The sequence below is a fragment of the Ovis aries genome, chromosome 21 (genome assembly GCF_016772045.2).
Source record: "Ovis aries strain OAR_USU_Benz2616 breed Rambouillet chromosome 21, ARS-UI_Ramb_v3.0, whole genome shotgun sequence".
Classification (NCBI taxonomy): domain Eukaryota; kingdom Metazoa; phylum Chordata; class Mammalia; order Artiodactyla; family Bovidae; genus Ovis; species Ovis aries.
In genome coordinates, this window is record NC_056074.1 from 29,578,786 (window position 1) to 29,592,019 (window position 13,234).

At 48.3% G+C, this 13,234-nt stretch overlaps 1 protein-coding gene across 6 annotated transcripts in view; it reads left to right on the plus strand.

Moving 5' to 3' along the window:
• The window catches only part of FLI1 (Fli-1 proto-oncogene, ETS transcription factor), a 139,651-nt gene that overhangs the window by 92,047 nt on the left and 34,370 nt on the right, over positions 1-13,234 (plus strand). For all 6 annotated transcript variants that reach the window (XM_042238113.2, XM_042238112.2, XM_042238110.2 and 3 more), the window contains one exon: positions 8,616-8,681. In XM_042238113.2, coding sequence (XP_042094047.1) covers positions 8,616-8,681 — 66 coding nt within the window. The remainder of the gene's footprint in view (positions 1-8,615; positions 8,682-13,234) is intronic.

Below are 13,234 nucleotides of genomic sequence, written 5' to 3' on the forward strand. Positions count from 1 at the left end.
GGTCACACTGGCTCCCAGGGACCCTGCGAGGGGGCTGACCCAGTCCTGCCATGTCAAAGGAAGGAAAACAAAGCATGAAGAAACACCAGGGCACTGCAGCCGTGTGTGTGTGTGTGTGTGTGTGTGTGTGTGTGTGTGTGTGTATTGAGGGCAGGTCTGCTGGAAGCTGGTTGCACCCTTCCCATGAGAATCCCTTTCTGGAAACTACTTTGCCCCACATTTTAAATAGATGGACGCCCTGGCTGGTTCTATCTTGAGCAATGATTTCAAGTTGCTCCAAAATTCTAGATTCACGGGTTTACATTTTTGAATATTTTTACATGAAGTTCTTCTTATTCTTGGGTTTTCTCTGGCACTGCCCACTGTTACCGACACACCCTTCTCAGCCAAGCAGGAAGAGTAGCAAATGTTACAGTTGGGTTAGGGTCTGTTGGAGACTCTCCTGGCAGAGTGAGAAGGAAAAGAGCTTTGGAAAGGGAGAATCTGTAAAAGAAAAGGCACAGTTGTCCAAAGGGTTTATCCAATACAAGGATTTTCTAAGACCAAGCCCGGTCAATTTGATATGAATTTCATCTGATGTGAAATATACACAGAGATATGAACAGAATTTTGATAAACCCACTAATAACCTCAGCCTTAACTCTTTACCAGAAAAGTGTAAGTCTTTCAGTCGTGTCCAGCTCTTTGTGACTCCATTGAACTCTATAGCCCACCAGGCTCCTCTGTCCGTGGAATTCTCCAGGCAAGAATACTGGAGTGGGTAGCCATTCCCTTCTCCAAGGGATCTTCCCGACCCAGGGATTGAACCTGGGTCTTCCGCGTTGCAGGCAGATTCTTTACTGTCTAAGCCACCAGGAAAGCCCCAAGCAGGTGAAATGTCAATAACCCCAAGTACCAAAGGATTGTTCTGTGAGCAGAAAAGATGGTACTAAGATGGGGAAGCGGAAGCTACAGGAGAACAGATGTGGTTCATTCCACAAGGGGTTTTCTAGCAGTCAGCCCTGCCCGAAGATCCACCGGCATCCTCAGGATGCGGGATTTTCTGTCTGTGGCCAAGGGTGCAGGGGTTCAGCCTCACAGTGAAGGAGGTTGGTGATTTGAAAGCCCCTTTAAAACTGAAATCCTTGGACAGCGTTTAAAGGCCGCTTTTCCTGGTCTCCTGGACTCTGGGTAGGTTAGTTCTTCGTTTGTTTTCTGTGTTCAGTGTGTCTTCAGCTCGCCATTCCTGGGACCTTCTATCTCTTTCTGCACCAGTGCACTCTGCGGGGTGGGCTGGGGGGCAACACACACTGGCTGTAAAAACGAAGAACTTTTAAAATGCCTTCGGAAGTTTCCCCTGGTGCCTCCGGGCTCCCCGGTCACCCCTCCAAGGCGTCTGGTAGGCAGTGGGATTGTGCGGGTGATGCAGTGTATGTTAACACCAGAGGAATTACCTCATGTCTGAGTCTTGCTGCAACATGAGGTCAGCCCAAGAAACGATCGTTTGAAAAAAGGGGGCAATTTTCCACCCAGTCTTCCTGAGCTTTGGAGAATGAGCATTTTCTAACAATCCGTATTTCTGTAAGTGTTTATAGGGGTTTTTTTAAGAAAGGATCTTTGCAAAGAGTCCTTGCAGCGATGCTAGCTGGGCAGGGCGGGGGTGGAAGTGGGCACATGGAAGCGGAGCGTGATGCGTGACGAGGAGAGACCACCAGCGAAACAGAAACACTGATCCATTCTGCCTTTCTGCACCTCCCGGCCTCATACAGTGGATGGTCTAGGAATGGCTGGTCCCTTTTCTTTGTTTGTGGGAGAAGAGATGGACAGAGGTGAGGACGGTGACTGTGGGGCCCTTAAAGGGTCTAGTTATCAGTTGCCCATGATGGGGAGTGTTCAAGCACATTCTAACGTTGAGTGCTGTGTATTTTAAGTCACTTCAGTCGTGTCCGACCCTTTGGGATCCTATATTGTGGCCCGCCAGGCTCCTCTATCCTTGGGTTTTCCCAGGCAAGAATACTGGAGTGGGTTGCCGTACCCTCCTCCAGGGGATCTTCCCAACCCAGGGACCGAGCCCAGGTCTCTCCTGTCTCCTACACTGGCAGGCAGATTCTTTACCACGAGTACCACCTGGCAAGCCCTGACTGATACGGGGAGATGCCATTCGTGCCATGTGATCCCAGCCCCTGCCTTATGGTGGGTCCGTAAACATACCCAGGTCCTCGCTAGGACTTCCTCTAACAAAAGAACCCAAGCCACAGATGCTGAAGCAAAACCAGCCTATGCTTAGAATGCCCAGGAGTCCAACATGGTGGTCGTGGATAAACCGTTCAGGAGGCTTCCTATCGGAGGAGAGCAGATAACAAAAAGCAGAGGGCCGAGCAGCCTGAGCAGAAGTGGAGGCCAGACAATTTGGTTTGGGGGTTGTAGGTAGTGGGGCATGAAAAAGGATGGATTTCTTCTTTCCTTCTCAGAATATTTGTAGACATTAAAAAAGATAGCCCCAAAGCAATAAAAATATGAAATTTCCAGGAAGGAACTTAGAAGCAGAGCAAATTCCCAGAGCTGAGCGGAGATGAACAAACCACAGATAGAATATAATGTTTGGTGAAACAGCAAAATATAAAGGGGTCTGTGCAAAGATAGAAAACCATGTCTGCCTGCAAAAGTGAAAATTAAAATACTTGTCTTAAGGTTCAAAAAACTTGCCCCAGCATAGCCTTGTAGTCTGGAGGCCTTTTGAGGACTTTAGGCTTAAAATGATCCCCCCCTCTTTTTCATTGATGTCTAGTCTCTGGGACCCCTGGTGGTGGCTGGTCCACTGAGACCCCTGCAGGAGGTCATGTTTGTGGTGACTGTCCCCTTTCAGTATTGTGGGGAACTCCCCAGGGCCCAGCAGCTTGCCTTCAAACACTGCTTTGTTTCCCCAGACTTGTTCCAGGGGATGTTTTGTGCGGAGGCAAGGAGGCCAGCCCTCAGGGGAGAGCCCAGGGCAGCTGAATGGAGGCCGGGAGATGGGTGCTAATTCCTCGTGTTTTGTCATCCGTCCTTTCATGGAGGAGGGGATAAGGTTCAGACAGTTCCACTTTGGCAAGGAGGTAGAAGGAAGACAGCTGAGCTGCTCAGCACAGAGGGAGGAAATACTGCAGGGCTAAGGAAAGTGGATGGAGGAGAGTCAGAGTCCTGTAACTTAGCCTCGGTCAGAAGACTATAAAACAGTCGAACCTCTCAGAAGTCTCTGAGCTTTCTGGACTTTAATGGAAAAAAAGACAAGGTTAAATTAAGAAGCTCCCCAGTGACTCAGTGGCAAAAAATCTGCCTGCCAGTGCAAGAGACGTAGGTTCTATCTCTGGGTTGGGAGGACCCCCTGAAGGAGGAAATGGCAACCCACTCGAGTATTTTGCCTGGGAACTTCCATGGACAGAGGGGCCTGGTGGGCCACAGTCCATGGGGTCGGACAGGACTTAGTGACTAAGCAACAGCAACATAATATTTACACTTTCACAAAAGGTGTTTGAGTATTTATTTGGTGGTCAGGGAGAGGAGCTATACTTTCAAATTTTAAAAACCAAGTTTCAGATTAAAATGTATTTTCCATGATGGAGAAGAAATATCAGTGTCCTAAGCACTGCCTAGCATGCTAGGATGTACCTGGCCTGCCCAGCAGCTCCTGTTCTCCTTACCCTGGCTTTTCAGCCAGCCCGGACGAAGTGGCTGTACCTGATACTGCCCCTCCGTAATGTCACCCACTCTTGAAATGGGAGGAGGACAGGCCTGGAGAGATGCTCACAGGGCTTAGGATCATTCTACTGTCCCCTGGGGACACCAGGGTTCACACTGCAGCTGCCCAGGTGTCATCTACTTTACGGGGACAAGATGCCCCCTTGTGGACACCATGGGCAGCTGATTATAAATTCCCATTTTAAAGCCAAAGCCACTGAGGCCTGGAGTGCTTCAGAAATTGGTTCAAAGGCACCCAGCCCGTAGAGAGCAGCTTGGTATCTAAGACCCAGGTTTCCTGAGTCCCAGGCTGCAGCCAGGCTCATGGCCTCACACTCTAAGTCAGAGGCCAGACCTTATAGAGAGTGCCCGCTTACCTGGGCCACCTGGTCTTCCCTCTCCTGCTATGGGGTTAGCCTTAGGCCCTGGCCACACACCCATGGAGGGCCAGGCCATTTTCCCCACAGCATTTTCTGTTTTCATTTGTACCTAGAGATAAATGCTTTCTGAAAAACTTCCCTGTGGCCTCCCGGAATGAGGCCGCTTAGGAATAACCTATCTGGGTGCCAGCCCTGCCCTTCTGCCTTCCGCGGGGCGCCCCACACCCTGGACCCGCCAGGCGGCCCCATCAGTATCTCTCGCAGGCACACCTCATTTGGCAGAGGCTGTATTTACAGTCTTAGGCTGCGGGAAATGAGATTGGGTGTCATACGGCAAGATTGGGACAGACCTCAGAGGAAGTGGGAGCTGTCCCCAGTGGCAATTCAGACCCAGGGCCACTGGGGGGAGTTTGGGCCTGAAGGGTCCCCAGTGGGGTAGCTGGAGGCAGAAGAGCCTTTTTCCATTCTATGGCAAGTCCTGTTCTGTCTAACTGCATCTGACCTGGGAAACAGGTTAAGAAATCTCGTTTTGAAATAGTGGCAGCGCTAGAGACATGAAATATATTGGGTGACAGGGAGACCACAGCAAAGGTATCTATCTTGATTCCCATTTTTAATTTAAACTTAATGGAAAACACATTTTGCGTTTTGTGGCTCTCCCACCGGCCTCCTCAGATGTTCGGGCAAAGGTGATGGGTCCCGGCAATTAAGCAGGTGAAGTATTACCCCTTCCAGGCCGGGTCTGACCGGTGAAGGAGAACAAAAGGCCGGGTTTCCCCACACTCAGCCATCAGCCAGGCTGTTTCTAGCACAGAGCCTCCTTCCTCCTCCCTCCCCACCTGCACCCTCCAGCCAGAGCCATTGATGGCAATGCAGAGAAAAGGGAGCCCAGCTTCAATAGGCTGGCGGTGGGGCTGGCGGGATCTCTGCAAGGCGGGAGACAAAGCCTTTGGCGCTCAGACGGTCATTGTCTCGGCTGCAGGTGCCCCAGATGAAGACCAGGTCCGTTGAGGGGGGCACGGGGCTGAAGAAAGCCTGATTGTTGGGCTCCCCACACCTGCAAGCTTCCCTCTGTTCATTTCCATCCTCTTTCAGATCCCAAATACTGTACCAGTGATGGATGGACTCGACAATGGGAAATGATTTTGTCCTTGTGCTTTCACGTGGGGAAGCCTGTTCCATTAGCAGCAGCCCCTCCGTGCTTTCCAGGGCCCCCAGTACGTAGATAAACATGGATGCCTGCATGCATGTATAAAGACATCAACAGAGAAGGCAATAAACGTTTTAATTAAAGTATTGAACAGAGAGAAGTGCAAAAATCATAAATGCACAAATCAAAGAATTATCACAGTGTGAAGCCACTCACTCATATGAGCACCCCCAGCTCAAGGAGGAGGCTGGAAGCCCCCATGTGTCCCCTTTCCATCAATACCCCTCACTTCTTTCCCCAAAGCAACTATTGTCCTGATTCCAGCACCTTAAGTGAGTGCTGCCCGTCTCTTAGATGTAGCCTGGAGGTGGACTGAGAACAGGTTTTGTAGATAGACCAGAATGGATATCCTGTTTCCTGGGCTTGCTGGCTGTGTGACCCTGGGCACAGGGTCTTGACTTCTCTGAATGTTGATTCCCTCATTTGTATGAGCATTAAGTGAGAAAACAGAGAGAAAGCATCCGGCAGACGACAACAGAGCGTAGGCTTCCCTTCTCACCGCACAGCCTGTTTCCTCTGACCAGGAGGCGTTCACCGCACACAGAAGGGGCCCCAAAGCAGGAGGGAGACGTTCCCAAGGCACGGAGTGAGAGGCCGGGCTCCAGGGAGGACCTTTCTGCCTCTAAATGAATTCCTTTAAGGAAAGAGTGCGCCTTGCCACTCTGTGTAGCCTGAGGAACTGGCTAAATAAACTGGTTAAATAAAAACAGGAGGAGAGAAGGAAAAGTTGGTCCCTTGGGAAGGAGGTCAGACTCCCCGAGTCAGCCCTCCACGGGCAGGCAGGCAGCCTCTCCTTCTAGGGGGGAAATTTGAACCAAGAACACTCTTCAGGGTAGAATCCTTCTCCGGGGTTACCATGAAATATGTATTTCACGCAGGCTTTGCTGAGGTCAAATGACCCTTTCTCTAGGCTTTCTGGGAGTTTCCTGTGGAATTCACGTGTGCCCAAAGAAGAACTTACACCAAGGGGAGAATTTAATAAATGCGGTTTATCTAAGCTTCGTGCTCTCTGCTGCATCTGCGCTAATGACTCAGGCAGTTCGGTCCTCTGAGACCATCATTTTTCTTTATTTGCTCCAGCCATGAGGTTTCCGCCCCAGGCAGAGAATGTCAGGGACAGAGAGGCAGACATTCTTGGTCTTACTCTGGAGACTGTTTTTGCTTCCCTCGGAACGTTTGCTTCCTTTCTGTGACCTCCTTCCAGTCATGGAGGGTTACTTCTTATTGCAGCAGAACTCATTCATAACTCTTAATTCCAGAGGATAAGACAAATGCCCAGCGAGCTCTTTTATAAAGAGTTTATTGTGTGTCATTGTGGTGTCTGCGGGAGCAGGGATGTAAAAATAATTGTGGTAGTGCCTAGCGTGCTTTGAACACTCATTGCGAGCCAAGGTCTGTTGCGAGCAGTTGCATGTATTACTTCAGTCAGTTGCGACTTCATTCAGTCGTCACAACAACTATATCAGGTAGGTGTTACTATTATCCTGTTTCATGGAGGAGGAACCTGTGGCTTGGAGAGATGAGGCAGATTGATGGAGGTCACCAGGCTGGCAAGTGGTGAGAGGCAGGTCTGACTCTAAACTCTCATTCGCATAAAGATCTATATTAAATGAAGTGTAAAAATCACTTTATGCTCGACTTCTTTGAGAATGGAATAACCAAATGCATCCGGTTCTTGGATATTCCAGGCATGTGACTGCCTTCTTTCTAAAAGTATCTCCACCTAGCCACAGTTTGGCACAAAACTGTCTCAATCCCACCAGCATCCTTGCGCTTTTTTTCTTTTTTTCTCTTTTAACCTGGAACTGTTTCAGAGCTGAAAGGCATAGTCGCCCAAGCCCAGAGTCAGTGATTCTAGCCAGTTGGATGGTTCTTCCAAAATTCTCTTGGTCGCCTGGCCTGAAAGGGGCCACAACTTCTCTGAGGCACACAACCAAACGCCCACGGCTGGGTGAGGCAGGCGCTTCACTCCGTGTCCCTTCCGTGACTTGAGGCTAAAAATAGGAATGTCTGGCAGTCCATTCCCTGCTCCAGAGCCCTGGCACCTAAGTCTGTCCACTTGGTCCCAGGGATCAGGGAAAGGATTGTTTAGAAAGACTTTTTAGCCTCCAACACTCACGTCCAGCCTCTCGTGTCCTTTGTAAAAACAGATTCTAGCCCTCTGGATCAAACTTCAGAGCCTCAAGGCAGAGGGCAAAAATGCCTACATTTCCCAAAATAAAGCTCTTGGGCTTGCTGGAAACAGAGGAACAAGCCCAGTTTTAGGAATGGGCTCAGTTGCTCAGTTGTGTCCAACTCTTTGCGACCCCGTGGACTGTAGTCCTCCACGCTCTGTCCATGGGATTTCCCAGGGAAGGATACTAGAGGGGGTTGCCATTTCCTCCCCCAGGGGATCTTCGTGACCCAGGGATGAAACTTGCCTTTCCGGCATTGGCAGACAGGTTCTTTACCACTAGTGCTACCTGGGAAGCCTAGGTTTTAAGAAAGAGGGGGAATTTTTTTTTTACATGCGAGAGAAGAGAAAACTAGAAAATGCCCAGACTAGTGTTTACTAAGAGTAGTTCTGCATGAACATTTAATTTTAAAAGATTGTGTATCAGCAGCCTTTGATGACAGGAAATTCAGTGTATTATGGCTTATGTCTAGTGTTCTCTTAGACATGCGTAAAAGGAGACACAAGTTGCTCTGAGGAGCGCTGCCACCCCCATCCCATCCCCAGCTCCTAGCACTGCCTCCACCAACGTGACCATCCAAGCACCTCGCCCACCTGTCAACCCAAAGCACATCAGAGCAGGAAGGACCTGGCCAGACCTCTCCTCCGGGGCACGGCAGTGCCAGTGGCAGCCGGATCTGGCCAGTACTTGCCCGTGGACAAAACAGAGAGATGTTCCACAGAGGTGGTATTTACTGTCTGGTCTTGATAAAACGTTTGCCAGTCCTTCTTGCAGTTCAAGATAAAGAAATCAAGGTGCAGACCAGGAAAGTCGCTCATTCACGGTCACACAGGGAGTCACAGGACCAGAACAGTGCCTGCAGCCGTGTGTCCTTGCTGGGTTGTAGTGACCCAGGACCTCCAGATCCTTAATCATGGCCTCTGCGAGGGCTTGTGTGTGACCCACCCACGAGCATCCTGTCCTAGCTTCCTTGGACCTTGACCCCAGGAACCTGTGATGGCTGGCATTAACTTTTTCCTTCTCTCAAGGAGTCATCTGTCCCTCCATTCTCCCTGTCTCCTCCCCTCCCCTATTCATTCTCATCCATCCCCTTTCCCGGTCTTGATCTCGGAAGTTTGTCTGGGACACAACTGATGTTTTTGCTTCGCCTTTCAGGTTCACTGTTGGCCTATAACACAACCTCCCACACGGACCCGTCCTCACGGCTGAATGTCAAGGAAGGTGAGTGTGTTCTCTCAGGCGTGTAGTTGTAGAAGGGTCCTCTGTACCAGTCCAGGACTGTCTGTGATGGGAAGACTGGGATGGGGAACCTCAAATGTGGGCCCCAAGTCTCTTGTCCACTTGGCTTTTTTAGAAGCCTAAGCTGATCCCCTTTGTGCTGCTCATTGCAAAAACATGACAGGGGTGTGAAATATTTTGTGATAACATCATAAAAATACGATCTGAGGCTGTTACTCCATGAAAGAAAGCATGTTGCTCTTGGAAGGAAATGGATGCTACTCACTTTCAAAGCTGAAAGGCAGGGGCTTTCTCTGTTGAAGAAAATGAAGTAAAGATTTCGAGGATTCTTGCAATGTCACATTTTCAGGGGTTTTTTTTTGGTAAGACATTTTAGCGCTACCAATTCATTTTTAAAGTGCTGACTTAGGGATATGGTCTAGTTCGCTTGGTTTGGTTTGGTTTGGTTGAGAGAGAAAGAAAATCATCTCAGAAAATGGTTTTCTCTGGTGAGGGTTTTAGCAAACATTATAATACATTTCTCATCATCTCTATTTGTGAAACAGTGTTGTGGAGATTTCCTGCTCCAGATACTGTTAGATTCTGGGCGTTTGAACAAGTGAATAATTCATAGTACCTGGTTTAAGGGAGACAAAATGTGAGTGAAAAAACATCTGCCCGAGGCAAAAGAAAAATTTCCTGGAGGAGGGGCATTTTGAGCGGGGCTTTGAAGGATGAGTAGGAGTATGATGAGCACTCTCTTCCTTGGCTCTCTCTCCTTTAATACTTTTTCTTTAATGCACACCTGCCACATAGAATGAATGAAGGCAGGAGTTGTTGATATTGGTTACATGGGATTAGCACAGCATCATATCACAGAGAAACATAAGGCTCTGAGAAACGGGAAGGATCTTAGAGACCATTTAGTTCAAAATTGTCATGGAGGAAACAGAGACCCAGTGAGCTTGGGTGTTTTGACCAAGTTCACACCTTCCATCACATGAGACTTCCTGTTTCCTGTTAACAATTTATAATCAGATGATGACCAGACAGTTCTGTGGAGGAAGTATTCAACACAATGAATCTGTGAACTTTCCTGGTTTTCTGCAACTTTCTTTACCTCCTACCCCACCCTGGGCCAGTCCTATTTATGCTACTGTTTTCTTTCAAAATCAGAGTTACTGGCTTTTGCCATAAAAAAACCTGAAGTCATATTGACTCATTGTACAGTCCAAGCCGCATTTTATTAGGTGACCCACTTAACCATCGCATTGCAGACATCCATAAAAGAAAAAATGTGCTACAATGACAAACACATTAGACTGAGGTCGGAACACCTCTGGTTTACTTTGGGGAAATCACTTCATGCCCCGAACCTCAACTTCCTGTCAAGTAAAAGAGCCAAATTAAGCCAGTAAGAGGGCTTCCCTGGTAGCTCAGTGGTAAAGAATCTGCCTGCAATGCAGGAGACTGGAATTCGATCCCTGGGTTGGGAAAATCCCTTGAAGAAGGGAATGGCAACCCACTCTAGTATTCTTGCCTGGAGAATCCCATGGACAGAGGAGCCTGGCAGGCTACGGTTCATAGGGTCTCAAAACAGTTGGACATGACTGAAGCAACTGAGTACACACACACAGAAGCCAGTAAGAATCCTCCCTGACTTTGGAGTTGTTGGGTTTTAAGGAGATGACCCTGCAGCCTCAGGTGAGGCTCTGCTTCCATCCAGGGTCCCCCTCTGCTCTGATCTGGTTTGCTTACTGAGCTTTCACTTCACCTGCAGGTAGCGATCCACTTCTTGCAAGGAAAGAGGGAGAGAGGGAGGAAGGAAAGGATGAAAGAAGGCAGGCAGGAGACCCCTGAAGCTCATGCAGGGCTACAGGCTGAGACCTGCTTATGACAGCAGGACTAACCAGTGAGACTGTGGGGCGGACCCAGTGAGAGGGCATCCGACATTGGACTTTAAATACAGGTTTCTGTTAAGAAGCGAGTGTGTCTGGGTTGAACTGATATTGACTGATTATTATCGCACTGGTTATTGACTCATGACTCCTGCAGGGGTCTTAGCTCTCAGCCTGCCCTCTACCTGCGCTACGCCCCTTCCTTTCCTGGGTCCTTTTGTGTGTGTACAGTGCTGTGCTGGGCTCTCTGGAGCTTCTGCAGGAGCTGCTCCTCTTCTGAAATGAATGAACTGCAGTCTCCAGGCAAGCGAGCGCTGCCAGACCCTCAGTCAGGTGGCGCCGGGCATTTATCTCCCAGCATTGGCCCTGGTCTCCGGAGACGTCTGCGCTTTGCAGGTGCATCTTTTGTCCACCCGTAAAGCTTTCCACTTGAGATGTCTTGCTGCTCCAGCGGCTCCCCCCTCGAGAGGTGGTCCAAATCTGTCTAAACGGCCCATGGTCCACAAAACAAAAGTACATTAGCAAGACAAAGCTAGCCACACTCCTCGCTCCCTCCCTTTCACCCTCCACCCCACCCCTCTCTCTTCTGCTTTTCTCTAAGAGCAATCTTGAGTTCTTAAAATTTTAAATGGAAAAATAAAGAGAAGGCATGGTGCAACCTTAGCTCCACCTTCTTTGAATAAGGTACACCCACAGCCCCAAAGAAACCCAGAGCCCCTCAAGAGATCTGGAGCTCTGTGTGTGTGTGTGGGGTGTGTGTGTGTGTGTGTGTGTGTTTCACAAAGGACAGGTGCTGGCATCAAGCACAAAAGAAAGAAGTTGAGGAGGTAAACGCTTCTGTGAATGCGCCTTCACTGTGCTTATCCAGTGAGAATGCCTTTTTACTTTAAAATGGCATAATCACCCTTCCAGGTTGTCTCTTGAAAACTGTTGTACTCTCTAAGGGTTATTGGTGCCCACGAAGTAAGACTAGCTTTTAAAAATCAATTTGTAACAGTCTTTAAGCTTTTTTTAAGTTTTTTTTTTTATGTGGACCATTTGTAAAGTCTTTATTGAATTTATTACAATTTTGCTTCTGTTGTTCATGTTCTGGTTTTTTGGCCCCAAGGCATGTGGGATCTTTGCTCCCCCACCAGGGATCAAACCTACATCCCCTGCATTGGAAGGCAAAGTCATAACCACTGGACCGTCAGGGAAGTCCCTAACCTTTTTAAAATTAAATATTCTGTGGTCACAGATTGGACCCAGCTAGAACAATTATCCTCTCTCTACCTGTTACCAAGGCTAATGCAGTTAGAAAATAAATTAGAATGGAAGCAATTGTTGAGATGATGAGATGGTTAGGTAGCATCACTGACTCAATGGACATGAACTTGAGCAAACTCCAGGAGACAGTGAAGGACAGGGAAGCTTGGCATGCTGCAGTCCTTGGGGTCACAGAGTCGGACATGACGTATAGCTCCTGAACAACTGCAACAGTTGTTACCCATTGGCAGGAGCAGCCTCCACTGTCACCTGTACAGGATTCTGTCGTGCCCCAGGCACTCTCACAAGCTTTGCCTCTTTAAGTCTGGCAACGTCCCGCGAGGTGGACAGAATCAGCCTTGTTTTTCAGACAGAGAAACAGGTTCAGGACTGTTAGTGGTTACTTGAAAGACACATAGCTATTTAACAGCAGAACAAGGATTCAAACCCAAGTTGTAGGATTCAGAATCCCTTGCTTCAGATCGTCCTCCTGACATACATAGCATTTCCCTTCTAGCTGGCTTTTCATGAAAGCTACACCTTGTCTAACTGTAGTGTGGGTGGAGACTTGAATTTTTTCCATTATGTTTCTCTGTCCCTGCAATTTTCTCACTATCATCTCCAACCACATCCATGCATTGTCCTCTCTTCCCAAAAGTGACTTCATACAAATCCCCCCACTTGGCTTACTCCCTCGTCCTAACTGAGCAGAGAATGAGCTGGAGAACTTTGTAAAATAACTGATGCCCTAGGACAAATACTGTATGACTCCACTCACAGGAGGAATGTTAAGTCAGCAAATTAATAGAGACTAGAGAAGTAGCAGGGTGGTTGCCAGGGGCTAGAAGGAGGGAAGAATGGGACATTCTTGTTTAATGGGCACATGGCGTTTCAGTTTGGAAAGATGAAAGAGTTCTGATAGTGATGATGGTTGGACAATGTGAATGTACTTAAATGCCACTGGAATGTACACTGAAAGATGAACAAAATGGTAAGTTTTATGTAACGTATGTTTCACCTCAATGAAAACTGCAAAAACACGTGAAAAGGTGTTCAGCATTGCTAAGTATTAGAGCAAGGCATATCAAACCACAGTGAGGTACCACCACACAACAGTCAGAGCGGTCATCATCAAAAAATCTACGTCTGCTGGAGGGGATGTGGAGACAAGGAAACCCTCCTGCGCTGTTGGTAGGAACACAAATTGGTGCAGCCACTATGGAAAACAGTATGTAGGTTCCTTAAAAACTAAATCCAGAGCTACCGTATGATCCAGCAATCCCGCTCCTGGGCAGAAATCCAGAAAAGACAAGAACACTAATTCGAAAAGATACGCACACACCAATATTCATAGCGTCACTATCTACAATAGCCAAGCCAGGGAAACAACCCAAGTGCCCATCAACAGATGAA